The sequence below is a fragment of the Aphelocoma coerulescens genome, chromosome 4, assembly GCF_041296385.1.
Source record: "Aphelocoma coerulescens isolate FSJ_1873_10779 chromosome 4, UR_Acoe_1.0, whole genome shotgun sequence".
Classification (NCBI taxonomy): Eukaryota; Metazoa; Chordata; class Aves; order Passeriformes; family Corvidae; genus Aphelocoma; species Aphelocoma coerulescens.
The window spans coordinates 33,890,362-33,917,457 of NC_091017.1; the positions used below are offsets into that span (position 1 = coordinate 33,890,362).

Genomic DNA, 27,096 nt, shown 5'->3' on the forward strand with positions numbered 1-27,096 from the left:
ATGGCCAGGCCCTTCACTTGCACGGGCAGCGAACGCTTTATTTCTCCACGTCCCATGGCTCCTATGCCAGGCCAGCCGTACAATACACGTCGTGTTGGACCACAGTTCACGTGTTCTTCTGCCCTCTCAGTTTTATTCTACGACACCACCCGGCCGGTAAAAAAACAAACAAACAAACAACAACAAAAACCAACAACCACAAAAAAACCACCACCACCAAAAGAAAAAAAAAAAACGAAAACAAACAAACAACAAGAAAACCCCCACGCTCACGTTCGCGGTGGCCGAAACAGCCTCGTCTTGTGCGGCCGCCCCGCTGCCGCGGGCGCCGTGAGGGCTGTGAGGGCCGCGGGGCGGGCGGCAGGCGGCGCTGCGCACGCGGCCTCCCGCCGGCCTCTTCCCGCCCGGTGGCGCCGGAATCAAACCGCGCCGCCCGCCCGCGACATGGTAAGCGGGGCCGCCCGCCCTCGGCCTCCTCCTGGTCTCTTTCCTGGGCGGCCGCTGAGGCTGCGGGGCTGCAGAGGGAGCCGTGACCACGGTCAGCAGCAGCCACGGCTGCGGGCGGGTGATGGCGGGTGACGGCCGCCCGCGCCTCGCTGTCCCTCCGCCCCGGCGGCTCTAAGGGGAGCGGGGCTGCCGCTCCGGGGAGGCCCCACGGTGCCGGTTCTGGGGGCGCAGCGTCACCACTGCGTGGGCCGTGCCTTTCGTTTGTTGAAGAGCGATGTAAATGAGCCGGCACCTGGAGGAGTAGCCGTAGCCCCGTGCTGTGGCTCGAGTCGGGCCCGGTGCCCGCTGCTTCCCTCCAAGACACGGGGGCCCAGGTGTGGTCGGGCTGAGCCTCTGGCCGCGGCCATTGGGAGGTGGGAGCGGGCAGAGCGAATCGCAGGTGTGCCCGAGTGCGCTCACAGCACCGTATTCTTCTGTCTGCCTGCGGTAGCGGCAGCGAAATGGATGCTCCTGGTGTGGTTAATATTTGTGGTGGGGACGCCTGCCAGTGAGGTAGGAGGGAGAAATTAATGTGAAAGTTAATAACCTTCATCGAGAGCTCTTGGCGTCCTTGTTTTGCTGCGTTTGTTGAAGTGGTGGTGTGAAACTTGGCGCCCGAGGGGCGTAGCTACGAGCACATGCTTCCAGAAACGCTTCCATTCCACGTCGTGCGCCTACGGGTTTTGTTCCTGTTGCTGCTGAAGGTGTCAGCGCTATTGGGAAAGGCAGGGAGGTGGAAGTTAAATCCGTCTGCTTTCTGTTCGTGCTCCTGCTTACATGCACGTGGCAGCTCCAGGTTCTAATCCTGCAATGTACTGACATCGCAGGAGACAGCAGTGCTGACCTAGGGTATCGCTGGCTAAAAGAGGAGAGAGGGGGCCTAAAAAATTAGTAATGGTGCTTTCTGTTAAATATAGTATTGAATTGCTTCTGTTCCTTTCTCTGTGTTATTGTAGCTGCATAAGTTAGCTTTTACATTTGTTTTTTTAAATTAAATCAATCTGGCCGTTTTGCTTTTGGTGTATGTTTTAAGTGTTGTGTGCTGCCCAATTGTATTCCTTAAGAAGGAAGCAGGTGTTAAAAAGTAAAAATGGTGTTGACTCCTTTCTGTTACAAACTTGGAAACGTAACCATGTCTTTCTCAAAGCATCTTGTTATTAGACTACTCGCTTCCATTGACTTAAGGGCAACAATACGCCTTTTTTTTTTTAATGAGACCTTTTCCTGCCAACATGCTATATTGTCCTTTCCATCCCCCTTTTCCTCTTTTGTAGCTGCACGCAGTGTGTGAGGCAGGGAGTGGGGCAAGGGGAAGCTTTACAGATTCATGTTGTGCCTGCTGCTTTTGGGTTGTTGAGGACTATGCTAAATGCTATTAGTAGAACTCCAATTCTTTGTGAAATATTTTATATCCTAATTTCATAAGAGGCATATCAAAATAGCATCTCTGAAAGCGATCAGAGGAGACTATCTCTCAGTTTTGTATTGCTGGTAGCAGTTTGTGAATACCCATTTCTGCCTTTTGCTTGTAGTTCAACCCAAGTTATTGAATGCTTGGTCACACAACCAGAGAGAAAAGAAATAAAACCAGCACGGTTTTTAAAATGTGACCTTGACATTATAAAGTTGGTTAGGACCTTTGAAGAAACGCATACCTCAAAATGCTCTTTATCTCCTTTAAAAAACCTGAATGGCCTACAACTCACACTGTTGTCTGTATATCACAAGATAGAAAGCAATTCTTAAAACAAAAAAAAAATAGAAGATACTCCTTATCTTTTTAAGGGTTATTAAACATTTGTGTGAGTTTTATATAAATAGGTATTTTGGGACTGGTATGTGTCAAGAAACATTGAGAGCCAGGTTGAGTTATGGGAAAGGCTGGCTCCGAGCTAAAAGGTAGGTCCCTCCATTTAATAGATGAGCTTGGTGTAGTGATTATTTGCAAAGAAGGAATTTCTCTGAAAGTCTGGGCTTATTGGTAAGGTATTTTAGAGGATGAAAAATACAACTTATAGGTAAATAGATCTGAATTCTGAGTAGATGTTAATTATTCAAATTGCTGAATGTCTTGGTTTGTTTTTTCTTTTTTCCCCTGTTCTAGTCCAAGAAAAAAGGTCTGAGCTTTGAGGAGAAGAGAGCTCGCATGATGGAGATCTTTTTTGAAACAGTAAGTAACTTATAATTGTCCTGCATTTATGTTGGTGGGAAAACAGGTTCTAAAAGGAGCTTAACTGTAGCTGCAGCTGAACTCTATATCCTGGCATGCATTTCACTTATGCCCTGTGACATAAGGGTGTAAATTACAGAGGCAAAACTTCATTCATTTAACCTCTGATCAGGTGGCTCATCCCCAGGTAGAGCCAAGGAATGAAGATGCACAGGTGGTGTTAAATTCTTCATGTGCTACCTATGCACATCTTCTCATTTTAAGTCTATTACCATAAGAGAGGACAGCAGGAAATTGGGAAGTATCTCACTGCATTTTGAGGGAGGAAGAAGAAATCTGAGCATTAGAAAAATTGAGAGCAGAGCTGGAAAGTGTCACTGGGGAGAAGAAACCTGGAGATCCAAAAGCTCAGCTACAGTTGTATTGATATTGGTGGCATACATAATCCACCATGTTTTATCTTCTGGAAAAAATACTGTGACACTTGAGCAATGTGGTGCATCTGTGCTGACAGTCTAACCTGGGCTTTAAGGGCTTTGTAGTCTAACTTGAGATGAAATATAGTGACTTCAGAGCACCAAAGGAAAGAACAGGGCTTGTTACAATAATAGTGTTTTTCTTATTATTTAGTTCTCAGAATGTTCCAATTCTGTTGAGGGATATGTGGGCTATTTCCCTAGCAAAACCAAAATATACAGTGCATTTCCTGCTTGATTCTGTTGGCATTGACTTAGTGTAAAAAACACCCAGCCTTAGATGATGCTGTCATTTGGAACTAAAGTGTCTTTCATGTTCTGCACAGAAAGATGTCTTCCAGTTGAAGGATCTAGAGAAGATTGCTCCAAAAGAAAAAGGGATCAGTAAGTGTTTACAAAAGTTGTTTCTCTTGAGCAAGTAATCATTTTTGGGACAGGTCCTACAGTGTGAATTTTCCTGGCTAGAAGTTCCGGTTTGTGATTCTAGTAATGGAAAATATAGCTGGAGTGGCGTACTGGTCAATGGCAGGTCTGTAGTGTTAGAAGTGACATGGGATGGGGGCTTTCTTACGCTCTGAGCTGCCTGACTTGTAGTGACTTTCAGTCTATGAAATCATTATGTGCACTCAGGTATTAAATATCCACCTGTATAGTCACAAGTGTTTAAAATGCTAGTCCAAATATTCACGGGCAGTGTGCTGTTCAGCTTTTCCCCTCCAAAAGTGGCTGGACAGCTATAAGTGGAAGGGGGTTTGTCTTTTCAATAAAAGCCTTCCTGATGAGATCCATTGGTTTAGAATTAGGTCCAAGAGGATTTGTGTATGCACTTGGATTGTTCTATAAGTTCCTAATTCTTCTTCCTATTATGCTCATTTACAAAAGGGGCAGGGAAGCATAATGTTTGTGTAGTTGCCACTGTCCTTGACTAGCATATCTTGGTGGCAGTGCAAGAGTAAATGAACTTGCTGAGAGAACTGCAGATGTGAATATCACAAAGCAGAGTTTTTCAGTTGTGTCAGCAGCTGCCAGAGGCATTCATGGGCTTCTGAAGAAATGTGATGCTGTCTTGATTGGTTTGCCAGTCCATATGTTTAATTGTAACTTGCAGTAAATTTGAGTTCAGAGTTTCTAAAACCATTAACACCTTTGAATAGTCCAAATTCGTCCTGTCTCTGCATATGAAGGCATTTAGCCATACAACCCAAGCCCCAGTTACTCTGAAAAGAAAAAATGACTAACATGTGGAAATACTGCCATCCTGGCATCCAGCCTATAGCTTCCAAAAGGTATGGGATCCCCTGTAGTCTTGAAGTTGAACGTCGGATTCCAAAATACATAAACGAGCTCAGAAGTCTTTATATCTGCAACACCAGGATAATGTAACTGCTTAGCTTTGTGGAACAGGTATCATTTTTTAAAATGGTGAATTACACCACAGGTTTGCTAGGAAATGATCAGTTATGTTCAGAAATGTTGATCCTTGTGAGTGTAAATGATGTTCTGTGTTGGAAGCGAGTATAATCAAAATCAGAATCTGTCATTCCTGAGTCTGTAGGCAGATGGCTTTAGTGCCTCTGCTGCTATGGAATACTTTGTTAAGCATTACAAAGTGAAATGTAATTACACTCCCAATCAAGAAACTTAAACAAGTTAATCCAAGTTAGAATTAAGATTGCAAGACAACTTCTCAGGTACCTCCCATGGGTTTGTTATGGTATTGTAGTGTTACATGCATGTATTTTGTGCAATACTTATGAGCAGTGTTTTGCAAACATCTGGTAGCAGATGTGCAGAATAGCAGTGTTGAGGAGCAAACTGCTGGTTTCAAAGAGATTCATCCCTTCAAGTGAAGCTTTGGGCATGTTGTCCTTGTGAAATTTTCCAGCTAGCTGACTATTAGAGGAAAATATAGATGATTGTAGATGGTGGCTTGTGGTACTCATAGTTTAGGTGCTATGTGGTTCTAATTTTATATTTTTGCTTTTATTAGCCTCGATGTCAGTGAAAGAGATTCTGCAAAGCCTTGTTGATGATGGCATGGTGGACACTGATAGAATTGGAACTTCCAATTATTTCTGGGCTTTTCCAAGTAAAGCTCTTCATGCCAGGAAGCGTAAATTGGAGGAGTTAGAGTCTCAGGTAAATCTGTTTTATGAAAATACTTGTTTGTCTGAATGGGTTTGCTTTTTCTTATACCCCCTTGTCATTCTTGTTTATATCTCTCATGTGTACAAATGTGCATGTCCACATACACAGATATTACTATAGGAATTATCTGTCATTCATGGCTGGGCATTGTCATTATCTTACTGTTAAGTCAGGAAAACTTCAGAGGTTCTTGCTGGAGCTTGAGAAAACTTTTTGTCTACTTCCTGCTGAAAGCATGTTAGTCAGGAAGCAAAGCATCATTTAAGGACTGGAAATATTTAGGTAGCATGTTCTTGTGTCTTTTATGTAATGTAGGCCATCATGTGGTAGTAACCTAGAAGTGATGACACCTGAAATGCTAACTTGAGTAAATGGGACAATGGTTTCTACTTAGGCCATTGTGCTTTCATCTGCTTTTATCGGTGGCTTAATTTGTGAGCACATACTGCAGTTTTAGCAGGAGAAAAGAGCAAATTGGTCATGAATCATAGAATCAAGGAATGGTTGGGGTTGGAAGGGACGTCCGGAGATGTAGACCAATTCCCTGCTAAAGCAGGTTCACCAGGAGCAGGTTGCACATTGATCACATCCTGGTGGATTTGGAGTATCTCCAGAGGAGAGTCGATGACCTCCCTGGGCAGCCTGTTCCAATGCTCTGTCATCCTCAAAATAAGAAAGTTTTTTTCTGATTTAGATAGAGCTTTGTGTTTGTGCCAGTTGCCCCTTGTCTTCTTGCTGGGCACCACTGTAGAGAGTCTGGCTACACTCTGGACACCTGCCCTTAAGGTATTTGTATTGATGAGATCCCCTCTCTTCTGTAAAGTCATTTCTTTTTCAGGCTGCATTGGCCCAGCTCCCTCAGCCTTTCCTCATAAGAGAGATGCTCCAGTTCCCTCCTCATCTCCATGGCCCTCTGCTGGACCCTTTCCAGTAGCTGCTTGTCTTTCTTGAACTGGGGAGCCCAGAACTGGGCAGAGCACTCCTGAGGAGGCCTCACCAGGGCAGAGGAGAGGGGGAGGAGAGGCTCTTCTGCAAAAGAGCAGGGCATCTTTTGTTGCAACGTTGCTGTTCTATTCATCTGGTTCTTTCCTACTTTTTAGGAACTGTCTTTCTTTCTGCTTCTGATGGGAGTGGGAAAGTATCTATTCATCAGTTTATTTGCAATGGGAGTGTATAATAACAAGATGAACAAATGAGCTTTATGAGATCATGTGGTGTGATTTGTACCACAGCACTGCCAACTCTTCTCATGATTATTTAGCATTATGTTTTTTCATCAAAGAATCATTTGAATTAATGCAGATTTACTGGTAGCATCTGAACATTTTTACAGACGTTATTTTCTTCAGGCGTAGCTGTGAATGAATCTCACACACTGCTGTCTTATGTACAGTGTTGTCAACTTCAGCTATTTCTTTATACAATTATATCAAGATAATTAAAAGAAAAATGCCTTTTTTCCACATCTTGAATTGAAAAAGGGGTTTGATTTAGCTGACTGTGGTTGTACTATTTTCAGGCATGGACTTAATCCTGGCATCCTTGGGCTTTAATTTTTATACACTGATAGTAACAATGCACTGACTCTTACTCCAGTGAAGTTTCATCTGTCTGAAACAGATTAGTTTAACTCTGCACTGACTTCGAACTGAAATTCCTAGTAAAATTACTCAACTTATTAGTATATTTACACAAGTTTTGGACCAGGCTACTTAGTCTGCCAGCACATAAATTGCCAGCTGAGCAATTGAACAAATACGTTCCAAAACTTCTGCTTTGTTCACCAAACTCTTTGGTGCCACTGTTTTGCTGAATGCAATGATTTGCTCTTGGACCCTCTTTGTTGTTGCTCATACTCCATATTACAGCCAAGTAGCTGAATGAAGGAGTTGGTATTTGTTGTCCTTGCCCTTGGGCCTAGTCCCATCATGAATTTTAAACATAATTGGTCAAGCAGGTCTCTGGCATACCTTGACAAATATATCCTTGGAATGTCTTGCAGAATCTGCCTAATGTGCTCCATGGTAAGTATCCAGGAATTACCTACAAAAATATGCTGTACTGCTTTAAATGTACTTTACTTATGCAAACATCTGTTATTGTGAAAGTGTGATGGGCATGTAGTTATTGATTTGTAATGTTATTTTATGGTTATTTCTATGTAGAAATATACTATTCTGATATGAACAATTCTGCAATATAAAACTGTTGAAGTGGAAAGAAATAGTTTTGTTACCAGAACCTTATTTGCAAGCCAAGCCCTGCTCCTGAGATACGGACTTATTGGTATAAGAGGTCTCTTTAGATGATGCTATGAGTCTTTAAAAGTACTTGTCTTCATTACCTTGCTTCTCTGATGAGACTGGAAATGTTTCAGCATTTCAGGGAAAAACATTTTCACTAGCTGAAAGTAACTTCTCTGTTGACACAGTGGAAAGGTGGCATTTTCAATGAAAAGCTCTCTGAATGTTTTTACAAGATGAGAACAGGTTCTGTCTGTGAGTTCAAATTAGCTCTTTTGGTGTTTGTATTCTTCTTGATGTGCACACATACAGACTTTGTTAAGGGCTTCCAAATCTAGTCACTGACTATCACAAAACTTCTTGTCAGAACATAGAAAGCAGAGGAAAGAAGTCAGCTATTGTACCATTTCTGTTGCATGTTGCTTGTCTTTGATCATTCCCATATAGAGCATGTGGCATGCTGAGGGATGTGTTTTCTCTCTGTGTCTTGTCCAGATTGATTGTTAACTACATGAGTTGGTTTCTTTGTTCAGCAGTTAAAAGCCAGAATCAGGCTGCCTTACTTAAAGCATGTTTAAAAATCCAGCAGTTTAGTTCATGCTACAATTAAGGCTTTTTCCCAGGAGGCATTATCTTTGTTTCCTGAGGGCATGGATAAATAGTCAAGGGAAAGCAGTGATCCCAAATGCTGAACTGTCATTTGAAAATCATGTGGAGGAACAGAACAGGCTTCTTCATTATGCAAATTCCCCTATTAATTCACAGCACTGAGGCTTATGTTTGACGAGTTGGGCCTGCTACAGGAACTTTTGCCTGCATACATTGGTACTACAGAATGTTACAGCCAGGTTGCTCATAGCATTCTGCATCTTACAGAAGCTGTGATTGTGGGGGGCTGTTTTAGGAGCTGTTCTTGAAGCAATTTTTTTGTTTCCAATTTTTTAGTGATTATTAAGCCACACCCCGTCTTAGAGACCCAGAAGCAGGGAAGTCTGACTCAGTACTCATAATGAAGATCAAGTCAGTTTTGTCCGGATGTTTAAAGCTGCACTTCACAGGGGTTCTGTATACCCTAGAGTTTTTTCAGGAAGGATTTATTACATCATCAGTGTGCAGAGATATGGCAATTAAAAACAATGCTAAAGTTTCTCCTGACAGCTTCCCTGCCTGACCCCATCTTTTGGCTTGCTTTTGTAGAAGCAGGTGTTCGGAGAGGGGCCCTAATCCCTGACTTAAATATATGGCAGATCTTGTGCTGGTCTAATTAGGATCTTGGTGGTGCCTTCTAACCCAGATTTACTGCTTGGACCTCTTCCTGTTTTCCTGAAAAGCAAAGACAGCAAATATCTTTAGTTTGTGTAGCATCTGCTGGAACTATTCCTTCCAATAGCTCACAGAGTGAGAATTGCGAAGTAGGTCCCTTTGGATTTTGTAGTAATTTGTTTTGCAGTGGCATGGTTGCTCCTAAAGGTTTATGCCTTCTGCCAGGTGCTTATTCTTTACCTCTTGGTTATGCTTATGCATCTGTGAAGAGGACCACTGAAAAAGGGAAATATGTTGGAAGCTGCATTCTGGTTAGATGGGTTTATACACACATTTGGTTTGTTTGCATGTGGAAGTTGCATTTGGTTAGATTGGGTACAGGTATGAGATGGTGAGACTAGAGTGAGGGTGTGGACTGAGAAATAATGTTTTAACAATGTTTATAAATTGAGAAATTTTTAATGTAACCTCACCTGTCAAGAGAACTTTGGAAGCTTTACTGATGGGGTAGTTAGGTCTTGGTTTGCTTCCTTCCCTAAGAAAAGCTGAAATGATGTGATTTTATTCTTTATCAATATTTTCCTGGCTGTTGGATTCAGAAGCTTTGAATTACCTATGATCAGTTATAGTTTGACAAAACAAGATGTTTATTCTTGGCGTAACAATAGTGAGTGAGGAAAAGAGAAGTCTTTCTGATGTAGCCTTAGTATAAGCAAATTCGGCTTAGATTTTGTTTCATTTTTTCATCTGTGTCTTGGGCAAAACACTTGTGTCTGTGCTGAGAGGGACCTGAAATACTAAGCACTTCAAAGATGTTGTGGTTGTTAGTGTAACTATTGACAGTGCTATGAACGCTGTCGTTCAGTAGCTTGGGAAAACAACCAGTTCACTTCCTTTCCTCAGTGTGGTGTTGTTCCTTTCACTGCTCAGTTTAAAACCATTCATTTCACTGTGTTTTTATTTGTCTCATTTCTCATGGTGTTGTGTCTTGTGGATTAATCTTCTGTGCTCTGAGGCTTTGCAAGGGAAAGTGTAGCAGCCAAAAGTATTAAAGCTGCTGTTCCAACTGAGAGCAAAATGGTATCACCTTGCACTGCAACAAAGATTGAAGAGAATCGTTTTAGAGCAGGATACAGGATGGACATTTTGTGCTGTTCCCCTGTGCTTGTTTCAGCATACTCATGACCAAGAGACTTGCGAGTTTCTGGCAATTTTTTTCTCCCACTAAGCATTGCATTGGGCCAGTGTTAGTTAAGATAGAAAGGATTAGTTGATGTTTCATTCCTTAAATCCCTGCCCTAGGGTTGGTAAGAGGAGGAATTTTCACTTCCTGTGACTCATATATTGAACCAAGGGGAGAATTTGAAGCGGGTACATCCTGCCTATCATTTACAAGTGGGTACATCCTGGCTCACATTTGGTAGCTAGTTTAAAAAAACAAAAAAAGGAAAAAACCCCCCTTCCCCACCCCCCCACAGGAATGAACTTGTCAAAATTAAGTGACTTCATAGGTATTAAATTATTTGTACTAATGAGCACTGAAATATGAAACATGAAAGAATTTATTTTAGTAAAAAGCAACTAAGGGAATGCTCTATTAGGAAAGGCTTATGTTAGGAATGCACATTGTTTGAAAATAGTTAGTGGGAAAACATATTCGTATTGTGAGAAATCTGGCTTGAATCCTCCTGAAGATATTTGACAACATAATTAAAAGGAGAGACCCTTCTTTGTTTAGAATGCACACAAAAAACTTTTGAGTTTTAACCATCAGAAAGTTCTTTCAAGACACAGCTTGGTTTATATCTATCCTTTTAGGTATATTTTTCTTCCTTATATACTGTGACTGGAAAGTTGCTGAATAAAGTCTGCTTGAGACCACTGACTGAAGTTCAGGAAACTTCTGCTGTCCTCATTGTTTCAGTGTGAGCAGCCTCCTCCTTCATCTGATTGACTCACTCAATTGTCAGGGTATTTCCACCTGGTTTGGAGGTTGATTCTCTTAGGTACAAATGCTCAGCAGTGGCTGGCAAAAAGCAGCCAATCCTGAACTGAGGTACAAATCTGTAGAGATGACAGATGAGCAGTGAGGGGTAGGAGGCTCCTGATGGTGCTTGGAGTTGAGTGATGTTGCTGAAGATACTGGACAAGTTGGGTGCCCTGGCTGGAGCTTTGCATCAGCAGGGAGAGTCAGTGGGACCTAGTTCTGTGGAGCAAGCTTTTGGCATTGCTTTGTTGAGGTGTCCTCAGCAGATGGTACACCATCAGCTCTTAGCAGAGCTCCATACATGCCTCAGGTGTCTGTTGCAGTTTTCAGCCTCTGATGGTTCTAAATGCAGGTTCTCACTGTTTTGGGTTTTTTTGCCTCATAGCAGTGATGAAGTATTCCTAGAGTTACATGTGCAACACCTTTGGAATCCATGGCCTAATGCTTTCGATAGAACAGTTTCTTTTTTGGGTGTAATATTTTCACATTATGATCCATTGAAAAGCTGTATTCAGTGTGTTTTTAAAAATTCTTCATCTATTTATTGAAAAAGAAGGACTTCCAGGTATAAAATGTCTAAAGTTTTATCATGATCATAAGGTTTGCTGTAATATGTTTAGAAAGCTTAGCACTCTCTTTTTCATAAATATTTTATAGATTTTAGGGAGTAGATAGCATGGTTAAAGAATTGTCCTCTAAACCAGAGGAGTACATCAGAACGTTTGCAACTAACGCATGTGAATTGTGTTAGGAATTACTTATTTAGACATTTTTCTCATTCTTTAATTTAGACACATGTATGCTTCCAATTTAATTTTACTGTGTTGCAGGAAATGTAATAAATTGTTCCTTTCTAGGAAAAATAAAATTCTGATTGCTGAAGCAGTCTTCCTTTTAATGCCAGTTATAAGGAAGGCCTTGAGCAACGTGGTGTAGTGGGATGTGTCCCTGCCTATGGCAGAGGGAGTTGGGACTGGATGGTTTTAAGATCCATTCCAACCCTTAACATTCTATGATTCTGTAATATGTAGGCAGGATCCCAATGTGTTGACTAAGCTGCTAGAGCAGTCTTCCCATATGCATGCTGGGCCTCCTTTTTTCCCCTCTTGTTTGAGGACATGTCATGTAGCTTTGTGCTTATTTAGTTATTCTTTGGAATGCCCTGACCATTTTGATAGTCTGCACCCCAGTGGGCTGGGTGATTACATTCTGTGCTGGCTCAATTTTTTTTTTTCTCTTGCCTAGTAATTACTCTTCCAACAGAGACAATTAGTGATTCCTTCCTGTCTTCAGCCTTCTGGCTTTCACTGACCTGTACATCTTATCTGAACTACAGGACTAGATGCATTAAAAATGGCCTCCTGCAAAGTTGGTATAGTATGACTAACTCACTTCAAGCCATCTAGGGGGAGCTGTAGCAGTAAGGGCAAGAGGCTGAGAATTTGCATCATTTAAACCTTGTGAATATGTTGATTATATCTATGCCTGTTTGTTTGTTGATCCTGTAAGGCTTATTTCCTCTATTAGTCTCCTGGAAAATGCTAATGAAATTTTATTTGAATAGTCCACAGTTTTTGTTACCTCTGCATCTTGCACTTGAAAAATGGTGAGGTCTTGAAATGAATCTGCATTTAGTAAGTCCTAAAATGTCCGGCAGAGAAGATTCTTCTAATGCTGTAATGTATTAGAGCTTTCTGGAATTATGTTTCATGGCATGCTACAAAACCCTGGAGAGTATGCTTAGATACTGCTGGCATGGCAGACTTCTAAAAATACAGTGCTCTGGAGGCTTCTCTTGGAATTAAGCAACTTCATAATTTGGTGTTCATTAGTTGAATTTCATGCTTTTCCTTTTGCTTGCTGTTAATATGTGACTAGCTTGATGGCAACTGTGAAGTGTAGGTTTTCCTTTCCTTCCTTCTTGATGAGTGTAAGGTAAAATTGGCATGATTTAAGAGCAATTTCTTTTTTGAAAACGGTCTCTGTAATAACTCTAAAGATTCTAATGTACATTTGAAGGAAGAGTCCTACTATACAAAAAAGGATATATTGTTCCTGTCCCTCAGGAGTTTATATTATATATTCATTCTGATATAATGCAGGAAAACTATTAGGTTTTTTAAACAGGGTTGTCTGTGACACTGAATTTTTTAGGTAATATCATCACACAGTTTACCTTTTCGAAGAGGTTTGCATTCTGGCTGCTGGCTCCATTCATGGCATTGCAGTGAAATTGTTAATCTGAAATGAAAAGAAACTGGGAGCAAAAACAGGGCTCTCACTGCAGAAGCCCAGTCAGGTGTGGCACAGACACAGCTGTGCACATCTCCCCATGCCCCATAGTTGGTGTGGCAGGTGGGAGTGACAGCTCAGCAGATCAGCAGAAACCCAGTATCCCAAGAAACTTTAAAGGCTTAAGTGTTCTGTGCTGTCTGGAAGTTTGCCTGTACTGTAAGGCTGGGAGCTTCCAGGCTGGTGATAGGTCAGAGGCAATACTACTTTCAAAGCTGGATTTGATGGACACAGTGAGTTGTAATCCTATTTAATTTGAACTTTGACTTTCCCCTTAAAATCTTGTATTTCAATTGATATAGCATATTTTATTTTAGAAAATTAGCATGCATGCAGAAATAAACTACCAGCAAGCAATTATAGAAGTCTCACTCTATAGAATTTTCCTCTTCTGAAAGGAGTAAAATTTAAAAAAACGAACAAAACAAACGAAAAAGAGAGTATAAAATCAAAATGTGTTAAGCTATTTTGATGCAGGGAGACTTGAGAGGAACAGGTCTTTCTTGTCACAGCCAAGCAGCTCATTATTTTTGAACACATGGTAGTTCCATCAAAGACTCTTCTTTGTATCGGGAATTGGAGATGACTTGGTTATCTGTCTAAGCATTACTTTCAAATGATGAAATTGGTATGAAGAGTGAGTATGTAAGACTGCTGTCAAAACTCTGAAATTTGATAGATGTATTTTACTGAGGTTTTTTATTTTACTGATAATATCTCAGTATAGAATTTGGGCATTTCTAAAAGTTTGTGGAATAAAGTTTGATTTGGTTTTTAAAGTCGTTAAGCAGAACATGAGCTCAGGGAATATTGGATGATTATTGTGTTTTAACTTGGGCCTGTCTCTACTTAGTCCCTGAAGGCATTGTCAGTGTATGGTCCAGCTGCTTAGGATAGCAATCTTTAAAGCTCTTTAGGGAAAAGTTAAAACTTTTCTTCATTTTCTCCCTTTCTTTCCAAGGGAAAATATCTTTCTATGTTCTTTCTGCCTTGAACAGACCTGTTAACTACCACCTTAGACTTTGTAGGGTTATTAAATACACTAATATGCAGCAGCAGGCATATCTTTCGTATCCAAGTATGAAAATTTTCTGTAGTTCTGTCAGTCATGTGAATGTCTTTTGAAGTTCTTTAAGCTTTCCTTATTAGATTGCTTGTATTTGTGAAACAGTGTTGAATGAGGTGCTTCAGCTGGTTTTTTGTTGGTTTGGGGTTTCTTTAGATTGATTGGGGTGTACTTGATATTTGTATCTGAGTAGACAGCCATCTGTCCCTCAGGTCGTGCCAATTACAGCAACTCTGAAAGCAGCCACAGAAATTCAGTTCTTTCATTGAGCCTGCACAACTGTTTCTTTCACCTTTTGTCTTTTAAGGAGGTTGGCCTCGAGCAGTTATTTTTTGTTGCGTAACCACTACTTATCAAAGGGTGTTGTAAATGAATGAAGCAAAAACAAAAGCTCTTGGCAAGGTATTTTCTCTAAATTAACTTAATTATTATGGCAAATCTAAAAAGATGGAAAATAATTGAATTCAAATACTTCTAATGTAGAGGGATTTGCTATATAGTAATATCTTTAAAATAATTGCAGATAACAACATTGGGTTTGTACATGGATGGGTGAAAGTTCCTGTGGAGAGGGGATTTCTCGTTTGTTTCTTCTGAGTACCCCACATGTTTTATTTTATTTGCCAAAAAAAAGGACTCATATTCAATATGCCCTGAGAACACAGCCATGCCTAATTTACTATGTGATGTTTCATCTCGCTCTCATCTGTTAGCATGTTAAGCAAATCAGGATTATAGGTCTAAATTTAGTCTTGAAATGCAAAATGAATTGTTTGTGGGAGGGGCAAGTAAATCAGTATTATCCACATGAATTCTCTAGCAAAACATATAAATACTGCTTATGAGTGCAGAGATCTAACTTCAGAATTACTAGTTTTGAGAGTCTTTGTAGTGCTTTGTCAAACAGTTGTATGGAGAGTCAGATAGTTTTTCAGTTTAGTCCTCTGGAAAAAACCTTCACTTACTTAGTGTGAGTGTCTGATACTTCCTTTTAATCACTGACATATTACAGTGCTAACCTAAAAAATTCCTACTTGTTACCTCTTCGGTACGTCTTCAAAAAGACAGAACTTGCACATTGGCAGGATTAGTAGTATGATGTTTGGTAGTAGTATGGTGTTTTGGAGTGAGTGTTATTTGCTTAAGTAGTGCACCATCCTTTCATTTTGAATAGCAAATGTCATGTGTTATGGGGGGAAGGGAATGTACTCAGCTCTGTCTTGATGAGCATGATGAGCGAGTCAAGAGCTTGTGGGTCAGGATAAAAGGGAAGAGTAGAAAGAGTGACGCTGTTGTGGGTATGTGCTACAGGCTGCTTGATCAAGGGGAGGAAGTGGATGAGGCCTTCTACAAGCAACTAGAAGCAAGTCTCAAAGTCACAGGCCCTGGTTCTCGTGGGGGAATTTTAAGTACCCTGACATCTGCTGGAGAAGCTGTACAGCAATGTGCAAGCAGGCTGGGAGGTTCCTGGAAAGCATTGACAGTAACTCCCTGTCACAGGTAGTAGAGGATCCCACAAGGAATGGTGTGTTGCTTGACCTCATGTTAACCAACAAGGAAGTCGTGTTGGGGATGTGAAGGTTGGGGCAGCCTTGGCTGTACTGACCGTGAGATTGTAGAGTTCAGTGTTGGGTGAACAGGTAGCAGGACAGCAAGCAAGATGATGACCATGAACTTCAGCTGAGCTAACTTTAGCTTCGTTAGGGATATTCTTGGAAGAATCCCATCAGAGCCAGGCTCTGCAAGGAAGAGGAGTCCAGGAGAGTTGGTTGATGAGCAAGGCTCGCTTCCTACTGGCTCAAGAATAATGAATGCATCCCAGTGATAAGAAAGTCAGGCCAAGGGCACAAGAAACCTCCATGGATGAATAAAGAACTCCTGTCGTTACTCAAGTAAAAGCAAAAGCTTCACAGGAGACAGAAGCAAGGCCAGGCCACTTGGAGTGAGTATTGAGAGGTGGTCAGGAGAAATAGAAATGAGACTTGAAAGACCAAGGCGCATCTAAAATTACATCTGGCCAAGGATGTCAAGGATGACAGAAGGAGATATTTCAAATATGTAAATAACAGAAAGAAAACACAACATAATGTGGGCCCATTAGTAAATGAAGGGGGTCCCTGGTAGCAGAGGATGCAGAGAAGGCAGAGTTACTGAATGCCTTCTTTGCATCAGTCTTCACTGATAAGACCAGCCTCAGGAGTCTCTGAGATCAGGGTAAAGGAGTGTCAGGAGGAAGACCTTCCCTTGATCAAGGAATCGAGTTTTTATTCCCTATCTTCTCCCAAGTTTTTGAATTGACACTTTCAAAGATTGCATTAAAAATTAGGTAATCTTTTTATGGTTGAATTGTCAAATTTGTATCATGCATAAAGAGAAGAGAGTTGTTGGATTGAACATTTTTCCAGTATACCTATATTGCAGTATTTAAAAAAAAAAAAGGCTCTTATGAATACAGAAATGTGGCAGGCCCTAACTATTCAGAGTTTTTTTCTACGGTGTGTTTTCTTTCCACATTATGGTGTTCTCTTGCTGAAAAAATCTTGTTTATTCTTCAGTTCAGGAGTTAAAAATTCTTACTCTATTTTGCTTTGATCTCTACTCTTGTTCTTACCTATGTTTCCTGAAGTATTGGAGTCTCCGAGTTGCTCCTTCTAAGTCCCACCAAACACAAATCCCTACTTCATATTGCTGAAATGACTTGGAGTGACTCAGGGTAAGATCTTGCATGCTGCTTTATCTTCCTTTCACCAATGTTAAAAGATAATAGACCTTAATTGTATTTATGTAGTGACTGTATGTTTGCTGTTTGTACCTCACTAAGAGTTTATCACATTCCTGACTGAAGTCCCAGTGGTGGCTGCTTCTACTATAGTTCAGTTGACTGGGTGGATTATATGGAGAAATGGTGTTTCGTGAGTGGTACGTGACATCCTGAGATCAGAGCAGAAGCCACAGTACTGCAGGCCACAGTGGTCTCCATGCTGCTGTGACTGTAATTAGCTGGCTGCAAAGTTTGCTTGTGTGTATTTGGAAACCCTGGGAAGTATGGATTTGTGACTTGAGTAGCTGAATGCTTGCTTAGTGTAGTACTTTAGAAAGCAGTTCTGCACTTCAGTGTGCTGCCCTTTGGGATTTTTCTTCCTCTTTAAGTTTTAGTCAACACTAATTGTTAAGTGGTTTCTTTCAGTATAATGTTCTTTGCCTTTCTTTTAACACAACAGGTCTGTTTTCAATATTTTCAGATTGTTCTTTGTTAATCTATATTTTTCCTCTCTATATTTATTAGTCTGTTTTTTGGCTTCAATTTTTTGTTATCTTTCTTTAAAATCTAGAGGAATGCTTTGAAGTACTTTCTCTCCATGCCTTCTGTCAATTCCGCTTAAGTTTTTCAGTAGTGAGTTTGTTTTCACATAGAAAAGAAATACACCTATCTACTGCAAATGTTACCCTAAACCTCTTGAACTGCTTTTGTTTAAGCCAAAAGCAAACTAGCCTTGCCTTTTACTGAAATAAAGCACAGTGAGCTTCAAACCCAAAGCAAATAACTTTGCAAGTTAGAAATAATTAAAAAATGGGTGTCTTTAATTCTTCTGTAGTGCCACAGTGAGCGGTGCTCACAAGAGCAGTCATTTTTAATACCATTTTTGGTTGAGTGTTTGGCCAGAAGAAAACCAAATGGATGCTATTTCTCTTTCAGACCATAATGATAGTGGGCTAACAGCTGTGAACACTCTTGGTGGTTAGCATGTGAGACCTTGGCTTGATTCTTGCCCAGTGAACATACTCAGGGGCTGGGTTTGCATGGCTTACACTAGGTTTGTAGATATTTTAATATGCTGGTGAGACAAGCTACATGCTTGTGGGATACTGGTGGTTAGAGTGGTTAAAAACAGGGAATCAGAAGGCATAGGACCAACAAAAACTTTTGCCGGAGGAAAAAGAAACCAACGTATTTTTTTATTCTAGAATAAAAGTCTTATCAGGCAGGTTTTGACATGGAATGGAACTGAAACCTGCTGCTGTTGTTTGTTGGGGGTTAAATGTTCCTCTTCCAAGTGTACATCAGTGGCTTGCTGAAGTGGATCCCTGGTATTAATGCAATCATACTAGATTATAAATTGTGTGTGTACATCTAATCTGTGTCCTTTGATACAAACCAGACCCCAAGTTCTGTGATGGAACTGATGGTTATCAGCACGTAGCACTTTGCACACCCAAACTGCTGCACAAATGTTTAGTTTAATGTTGTGAGACCTTTGCAGAGTAGGAAAAATCATCCCTTTGAGGGACTTTGGATTGAATTAATGTCTGAGGCTAGTGGTCATTTAATTGATCAGACTGGTCTGTAAAATTAAAGAAATTGTTCCTCAACTCTCCTGTTTTATAGATGCTAGTTATTTTCTTCATTAAACTATCTTCTTGCAGGTTCCCACTGTGTTTTGAAAACATGAAATGCTCTTGTGGAGAACATTTTTAACTTACTAATTTTGAATTATTTAGTCTCCTCTCTTCCTTCTTTCACCTAGATGATGTTTTTGCTGCTTTCTTGCATCTTGCTTAATCATGTGCTGATTCAGAGCAGTCAGATTGGAATGAAACTTTGTGATGGAGTAGACTCTCTGTACTTCTTTTCCACACCTGGTTAGTTACACTTGTGGCAGAAGTGCACTTGGTCCTGTGTCAGCCCAGACATCTCTCTCAAGAAACAGAGAGGGCAGACAGTATCATTTTCTCTGGATGGGTCTCACTGCTGTTGGCAGGAGTCAGATTTCTGTGAGAGTGGTTAATGTTCCTTGCGAAATTGTTTGCCAGTTGCCCTGAAAGACGTCCCCAAGGTTGCTCCAAGGATTGAAATACTCCATCTGCTACTGTGCGTCTTTGCAATAGGGCTTTTCTACAGCTGGTGAGTGGGAAAGTAAGTCACTGTCCAGATGTGACCCTCTGCTATCATACATACACAATGTTTGCAAATTCTGCTTTTTTTTTTCTTTTCATGCCCTAGAACCTGTCATTTGCCATTTATACTTACTTTCAATTAAGTATTACATCATCTGTGTTCATCCTTCTTCCGACTCCTTTATCCTTGCTGACTGTCTTCCCTTCTTTCATTATAGTTATTTTCGGCTGTGTTCCCACCTCTCTATCCAAGCCTTTCTGCTTCCTCCATAGTCATGGATTCTTTGCACAGACCCTGGCCATCTGTTCCTCACCCTTTGAATCCATGTCCTATGTTAGGGTTTTTTCAATAGCTTCCTTCTGCTATTCCTTTTCTTATCCTCATCTTTTATTTGTTGTCATGGGGATAACCACTGTGACTTCTAAATAATACACAAAGAGCTGAGATGTCATTTTATTTTGTAAATTTTTTGGTTATGTGAATAATTAAAAAATCCAAAAACACCCAAGAAATTAAAATCTGTGAGTGAAGAAAGCAATGTCTTAGATAAGATTGTGTAAAAATCATCTTTGCTTTTAGGCAAAGGAAGGTCTTCTAACCTCATGGCATGGCATCCTTGCATGTTGTGTAGGACAGAATTGAAGAAATTTCTTTATCTCCCACAGTTTGTCATTAGTGTCTCTTTCATTATTAAATGATGTGGAATATAGAGGACCAAGAAAATGATAAGATGCCGTATTAGGTGCTTCCAAGCTTTTACGATTTGCATTGCCTGGAGGGCTCCTTTTGTACATCCATTTTAGAGAAAGCAGAAACATTCCTTAAGAACTTAATGAGTATGAAAAAAACAGAGAAAGTGACACCTTTTGTGACCTCTTGCAGAGAGCATTGGCTTCTTTGCACTTGCAGTATAAGGGTCTAGATAAGCTCCTTGCCTTCTCTACCTCCTCTGCCAGTTTTGTTCCAGAAAAATCCTGTGTCCAGAGATGCCAAATGACATGGTCTGGGGTTTGTCTTCCCTGGACTTTGTGAACTGCAAACTGCATCTAAGTACTTCCCCTCTTCTGAACTGTATACATCTGTTTAGTATGCCATCCTGTGGGGACTAACACACCTACTATTTTAAGAATTTTGTGGAAGGAGTACTTTTTGACTATCTGCCAAAATTAAGATGTTGGTGTACTTCAAGCCACATAGTGAAACCCACTCTGCCTCTGTGGTTACTCACACTGAGAGCAGCAAGTAGACAGCTGGACATATTTTTCCTCAAATTATGTCTTACCATTAGTACACCATTAGTATAATTCCTATATAAATTGAAGAAAACGAAAACGTTGTTTTAGAAAGGAGACTTTGTCTGTATGCATGCTCACACATGCATGAACACAGAGTAATTATTTTAAAAAATCAAGCTATGAAAGGAACCACTAAACCCAGTGAGCTTCAGTTGGACTGTATCCTGATCTCTATGGACCACCAATATGGATTTTCTTTTTACTGTTACAGCTGATCTCCAAAACTTGGCAGTAAGCACTGCCTGATATCTATCATGCATTTATATTTAATATGTATTTCTGAAAATATGGACCAAACATTAGTTTAAATAGAAATTGAGAAGTGATTATAGCTCCAGAACAGTTCAGTTTGTGTTGGTATGAATGTGTTTATATCAGCTACACAATATAAATGATATGGTTAAATTATCAAGGTTGGGGATTGCAAGAAATATCTGGGAAATGATTTTGCATTCAGTGGGATCCTCAGTGAGAAAGGGAATGTAGAAGTGGAGGCTTCATGTGGGGGATTTTAGGGTAGGGCAGAGTAAAACCTGACCTGACAGCTGTTCTTTTCACAGTCAGTCTGATATACTGATTGGTGCTCAGAGCATTTTAAAACTAAAACAAAGGGTACTTAGAAAGCATGCTGTTTTCTTTTTATTTTTTCCTTTTTTCTTTTTTTTTCTTTTGTGTTGATTTCAAAGCAGTAAAAGGTTTTCAAACTATATTTTATTAAAATTTTGTTTTCATTCTCTTTCATCTCATTTAATATTTCGAGGTGCTTTGTCTGATGCTGAACATGGTGTCCTTGAGGGTTGAGTCACACTCTACGCAGCTTAAGAGTTTCCAAAGTATCTCTGGAAAACTGCCAACTAAACTGGAAAGGCCTGGTTCAAGATGGGTGGCAGGTTAATGGAGAGATCTCTCTTGGCAAATTATTTCTCCTGAAGTGACAGGAAAATGGAAGGAGTATTCACACCAGCCCCATGAGATTCCTGTGCCTCAGGCCTGAAGGAAGGGAGCTCTGTGAGGTCTAGCAGTGCAAGGGCCACACAGTAAAAGAGGGCCACAGCTTTACATGCCTTTGAACAGAGGCTTCAGTTCATCAGCATGTAAAAGGGATTGGGGCAATGCCAGTGGCATACCAGACTTTAGGAACACTGCTATCCGAAGCTGAGCAGGTGGACCTGCTACAGCTTTTGTCATTGCTTCCATTGAATAGGGACAGCTGGAAAAGGACCAAAGGAAATCATCAAATCCAAAGCCTCCATGTTATGGAGTCCTTGGCATAGAGATGCCAGATTATGGTATGAAATAGGATTTTAGTCCCATGCTGAACATGCAGTATATAACAAGATTATGTGCCACAGGAGTGAAAATTTCTTAGACTTGAAATTGCTTCCTGTAATTCTTCTCTATGGTTCAGAACCTCAGATCTATATTTGGGTACTTTTGTATTTATTTTGTGTATATTTTTATTACATAAGTAATACATGTATTTTAAAAAGATATATCCAATTATTTAAATACATTAATATGTATGCACATTTTATAGCTATGTTTAGTATGTTACTAAAAAAGTTTGATTTTGTTCTTTGTTTTCTTTATCAGTTTGCTGAAAGCAGTCAGAAAAAAGAGGCTTTACAAAAAAGCATTGAGAAATCAAAAATTGGACGTGAAGATAATGTAAGTTGCTTTGGGGGGAGGTAACCCTACAAGAAAATAGCACTGCATGTATATACTTCTTGTAAATACTAATGTAGTACTTCCAGGTATTTTCAGATTTCAATCTGTCTTAAAACTTGAACTACCCAGAGGTGTGTACCAAAGTTGCCAATGGTTGCTGAACTGCCAAATCTAGTAACTACAAACTTAAATGTTGGTTTGGGTTTTTTCCAACATATTTGTAATATAGATGCCTAAATTACTGTTCTGAGCAGCTGTGTAAGCCCAGTGCTCTTTGCATGCTGAAGCTGTTAACACTGCAAAAAAATATCTAGGCTTCACCTTTATCATAACCAACATACTAGTTAGAAATACTTCATATGGTGTTCTAAGTTGCTGACTTGCATTGAGATGCTCAGTCTAAAGTGATTTAAACCTCCAATAAAACAGGGACAGCCAGAAGCTTTCAGGAGGAATTGAATTTTGCAGGAAAGTGCCAAATCTTTGAATCCCAGCTGTTTTGTAGAAACACTAGGTTTTTCCTATGCATGGTTCATTTATCTAGTAAGGAATAGAGTGAACCTTTCCATCAAAGTCTGTTAAAGTTGCAGTTACACAAATTCAGTTAAAATCTGCTTTTTGGCAGTGTCTTTAATGGGGATTCTTTATTCATTCATTTGCAATGGACTGTAATCACAGGCAGGTTTCTCACACAGTTGTGCTTGTCGTGTTTCCAAACAAACTGTTTCAGCCTTGGGCTTCTCCAGCATGTGGCCTGCCCTGCAGAAAGCTATCGGTCTGGAAATCCTGTTCTGGCTGATGTTTCCAGCATCTTGGTTCCTGACTATGTATCAGGAGGAAGTCCTAAAAAATCTAGATTGCAGTGTAGGTCTCCAAGCATCTCACTCACCTGCACACCTCAGCATCTGGAAACTTTTGATTTCCATTCTGCATTTTCAGAATATGCTGAATCCAAACTGATGGCAAAAGCACTGGGAATATGGAAGTTTGGGGGAAAAAAAAATACCAACTGCTATAAACAAATCCCCAAATCCACAAACACCTCAGACTGCTGGGTTACCATGGACATTGCCATTGGTAAAATCCTGATGGTTTATAAACTGTGTGGCTCTTCTAGGCTACCCTAGAATGAGTTACTTGAGTATCAGCCAGTTCCAGTGTTTGTGTGTAACTACAGACTGAATTAGAAGTATGTGCTGAGTTGGCTGTGGGAGAGCTTATGTTGAATCAGTGTCTGCAGACTTTTATTGATTGATAGAATCTCTGAGGTCAATATTATGTACAATCCCAGCAAAGACTACCATGTCATAAATATCTGAATTTATTTTTGAGACCATTGCTCTTAAATTGTGTGGAAAAAGAAAGAAGACAAATAAATTCAGAGGGTGTTCATACACAGCATCTCAATTTGTGGAAGGGTGGATTGTAGGTTTTTTTGGAATGCCATCTTTAATTACAAGACTAGCACTCCTAAATGCTGCTTAACCTTTAAGCCCAATAATTAAGAGATCTCTTTGGAGTTCGTTAAACCATGTTGAGTTTATAGGTTGTAGAAGATTGTTCTTCAGTTGATCCATTTTTGGCCTTAATTTTTTTTCCTTCCAGTTTGTATTTGGTATCATTTAGTGTCACTGAGAATTCTGTGTAATAAAATAAATTGCTCAAGTGGGTCATAGACAGAAAGCAGTAGTGAAAGCAGCTTTTAAATTTACATGTTTTTATTTTTTGAAAAACTTTGTGTGATAATTACTATTTTTAATGTTTGTATTTTTTTTTTTTGTGTCTCCCAACATCCTTTGAATCCTCAGGCAGAACGTGCAGCTCTACTGGAAGAACTTGCTACTCTTCGGCAGAGAAAAGAGCAGCTAACGGCAGAAATAGACAAGTACAGGGAATGTGACCCAGACGTGGTTGAAGAGATGCGTAAGTTGTGTATTGTTTAAAGTGATCTTTTGCCTGAAAAGGCCTGCACTTCTTTAGCTTAAAATCTGGTATTCAGAGGTTAGTCAAAGAATAGCTGCTTTGGTTTTTAAAGCTGAGCCACACAAAACAGGTACACTGACCATTTCTTTTCGTGTTCTGTTCTGTTATATATGAAGAGGTTTATTGATATTTACTCTGCCAGCACCTGAGCAGTTAAGAAACAATCCTATAATTAAAATACGCTGATGCTTTAGAATTAACATCAGGATCATCCTTTCCAGAACCATATTAATTCTATAACTTGTGCTAAACCCTAGAATGTGTGTAGGAAGAGGAGTCTCTGGCTCCTATTTACCTTCAGTTCCATACTGTTAAGACAGGTATCTTTCTACGTACTTTGTCTTGCCTATTTAAAACATTAGCATTTCATTAGAGATACTTAATTTCACTTACACGAAAGCATGTTATCACACTCTTAAATGACTGTACTGTCTCTGACATGCTGGCTTTCAGTGTGAGTTTCTAATTCTAATGGAACACAAGGAATGATGAGCAACTGTAATACAGAATTTAGCACTGAAATGTACTTAATATTCTGATCCTTAGCATGAAAAATGAAAAGCATGCATGAAATTTTATTGAATTTTCTCTACTGCAGCTTTCATGTTTTATTTATTAGGCTCTTACATTGCTACCCAAACACCACTGCATATTCAGTTTGCTGTAATGCCAAAATGCTGTTACAGAGTGATGAGAAACAGGCACAGAACTTTTTCTGAAAAGAGATGTGGCTAAATTTTTCTCTTTCCTTATTCTACTAACAAAGTCCACAGCTTTAGAACTGTTCTGAGAGAAAGCCAGGAACATAAACAGAGTTGGCAGCACTCACTATTTGGACAGATATTATTTATTTTAAGGGGCTGTGACATTTTTTGTCAGCTGTGTTATCTTTCCCCAAGGATGTAATGGTATGCCAGGGAATAAGCAAACTTGAGACCTGAGGTTAGTTACTGTGCTGTAAATCCCTCGCTGCCTGCTCTCCTGAGGAGAAGACACATTCCAGCTGATTCCAGCTGTAAAAATGAATGAGGTTAGGCAGATACCAACAGCAGAGAGATGTGTAGTGTCAGGTATTTTAACTGCTGAGGTACCCCTAGAGTAAGCATTGCACAGAATGGTTTGAGAGCCTCTTTTGAAACAATCACCATGAGCACGTTCCTAAGTATGGCATGAGGGAGCAAGTCACAGCTGGAATGCTAGGGCAAGCTGCATTAGCAAGCAACACGGTGACTAGTATCCTGAAAAGAGAGAAAGAGAAGGAAATATAGTACTTAGTTACTTCTCATGCCCTTGTCTTTTGTCTGTATGTTGTGGGTTTGGGTTTTTTTGTCCAAGTGTGTGGAAGCTCTGTGTGAATTTCTGTGATGGAGGGACAAGCATTTAAGGGACTTGGTGAGGTTGGCACTGTTGAACTACCTGTAGGATTCCCAGTGGAATATGCAGTAGTGTTTCAAAATTAATTTGTCCTTGAACTTAATTTAAAAAGTTTCTTCTTCATTATATGTTTTGTCAGTCATTGTTGCACTGGCAGTGTGCATTGTTGCTGGCAATGTATGAGTGAATAAATGGCGATGTCAGTTTTGGGGAGTTAATGTCTTTGTCAAAACTGAATGGAAGTTGACAGGCTTTATGGAAAAGAGGGAATGGGGGGGGGGGGGGGAAATGTGGGGCATTTCTCTTGGTTCCAGAGGGCAGAAAAGTGCAAAGGCAAAACAAGATGCAGAAATTTATGGGTTTTAGTGTAAGAAGGCAATAAAGAATCTCAGGCAGTAGAATGCATTCAGCTAGACATAAAAGTTGCTGCTGCTGTTTCACAGAAAAAAACCCCTTATAATAAAAGTTTCTCATTCACAGATTTTCAAACTGCACATGGGTGATACGATTTTCTACTTCTGTACAATTTAGATAACATAACCCTTGGAATTATTTTCAATTAAATCAGCTGAGCAGATTTTTGACTACCTTATTTTAGAGTCAGAGATGGCTGTTATGTAATAACACTCTTTTTAAGAGTTGAATTGTTCAGTAAAATATATTTTGTAACAGGCAGTTGTCACTTTCTAGCTTTGGGTTTTTCCTCTTCTTTCTTGATGACTTCAGCCTGTAAGGAAATCTTTCTGATGCTCAGTATAAAATTTCACCATGGTAATTTCTTATCCCATATCACAGAGAGCTGCTTTGGTTCTTGTGGTATTTTAGGTCTATATCAAATTGTCATCTGTTTTCAGTGGCCTTCAAATTTGGTGAATGCTTTGCTGTGTCTTCTTAGTTGCTCTCTCCCTCAGCAGAGTTTTTCAGAAACAAACCACTTGCACAGCAGTAAGCCTCATTAAAATGTGCACGTGCACACACACACGCACACACACATACATATATATACATCATTTTCAGGGTCAAAACAAATGTTTGAATGATTCATAGCAAATATCTGAAGACTCAGCTAAAAACTGAACATCTGTCTTTGCTTCCTGAATCTCGTGGTGGGAAAGTCAAGCTTGACCATGTAACTAAATATATTATAATGCATATTCACAAGGGAGCAAATGGGAAAACTAAAATAATAACTCTGATTTTTGCTGACTTCACTGTTTATTCTTTTAGTGTCACTAACAAATGTTTTGCTCTATATCTTGGCTTAGTCTCCTTGGCTTTTGTATTAGAAGTACATTGCAGTATAAATTTTAATGCCTTCTCAAATTTACAGAATTTGAACACAGAATTTGCGTGTAACAAGTAACTAGAGTAAATAGCAGAAGCAGCAAGATTTAGGGACTGACCACTAGAGGAAGCTACGTAATAGTCTAGTCTTGTGGATATATTCAGATAATTCCATTTTACTGGTATGGTATTGTAAAAATATGTCTAGAACAGAAAAATATGTGGATTTTTTTCTGATGACCTTTGCAGTTCAGTAGCTGGTCTTTGCCACTTGGTAATGTTGTTTAAGACATCTTCTGTGAGTTAGGATTAAGTAATAAATTATGTTCTCAGAGGCAGTAAAACTGACAAGAGTCATCTGAAGTAAAAAAAACCCAAAAAAATAAATTAGTGGGATTTTATACTTTCCTATTAAACTTGTGGTCCTGCTTCAGATGGTGCAGGCCAGGATCATTGTTCCTCAG

At 39.9% G+C, this 27,096-nt stretch overlaps 1 protein-coding gene across 6 annotated transcripts in view; it reads left to right on the forward strand.

Annotated features, from left to right (window-relative positions):
• Positions 1 to 367: 367 nt before the first annotated feature.
• Positions 368 to 27,096, forward strand: part of MND1 (meiotic nuclear divisions 1) — a 42,533-nt gene continuing 15,804 nt past the window's right edge. For 2 of the 6 annotated variants that reach the window (XM_069013523.1, XM_069013525.1), the window contains exons 1-6: positions 1,094 to 1,190; positions 2,591 to 2,656; positions 3,459 to 3,516; positions 5,123 to 5,271; positions 21,917 to 21,991; positions 23,800 to 23,914. In XM_069013523.1, the coding sequence (XP_068869624.1) occupies positions 1,125 to 1,190; positions 2,591 to 2,656; positions 3,459 to 3,516; positions 5,123 to 5,271; positions 21,917 to 21,991; positions 23,800 to 23,914 (529 nt within the window). In that variant the 5' untranslated portion in view covers positions 1,094 to 1,124. The other 4 variants (XM_069013526.1, XM_069013527.1, XM_069013528.1 and 1 more) reach the window with 4 other exon arrangements.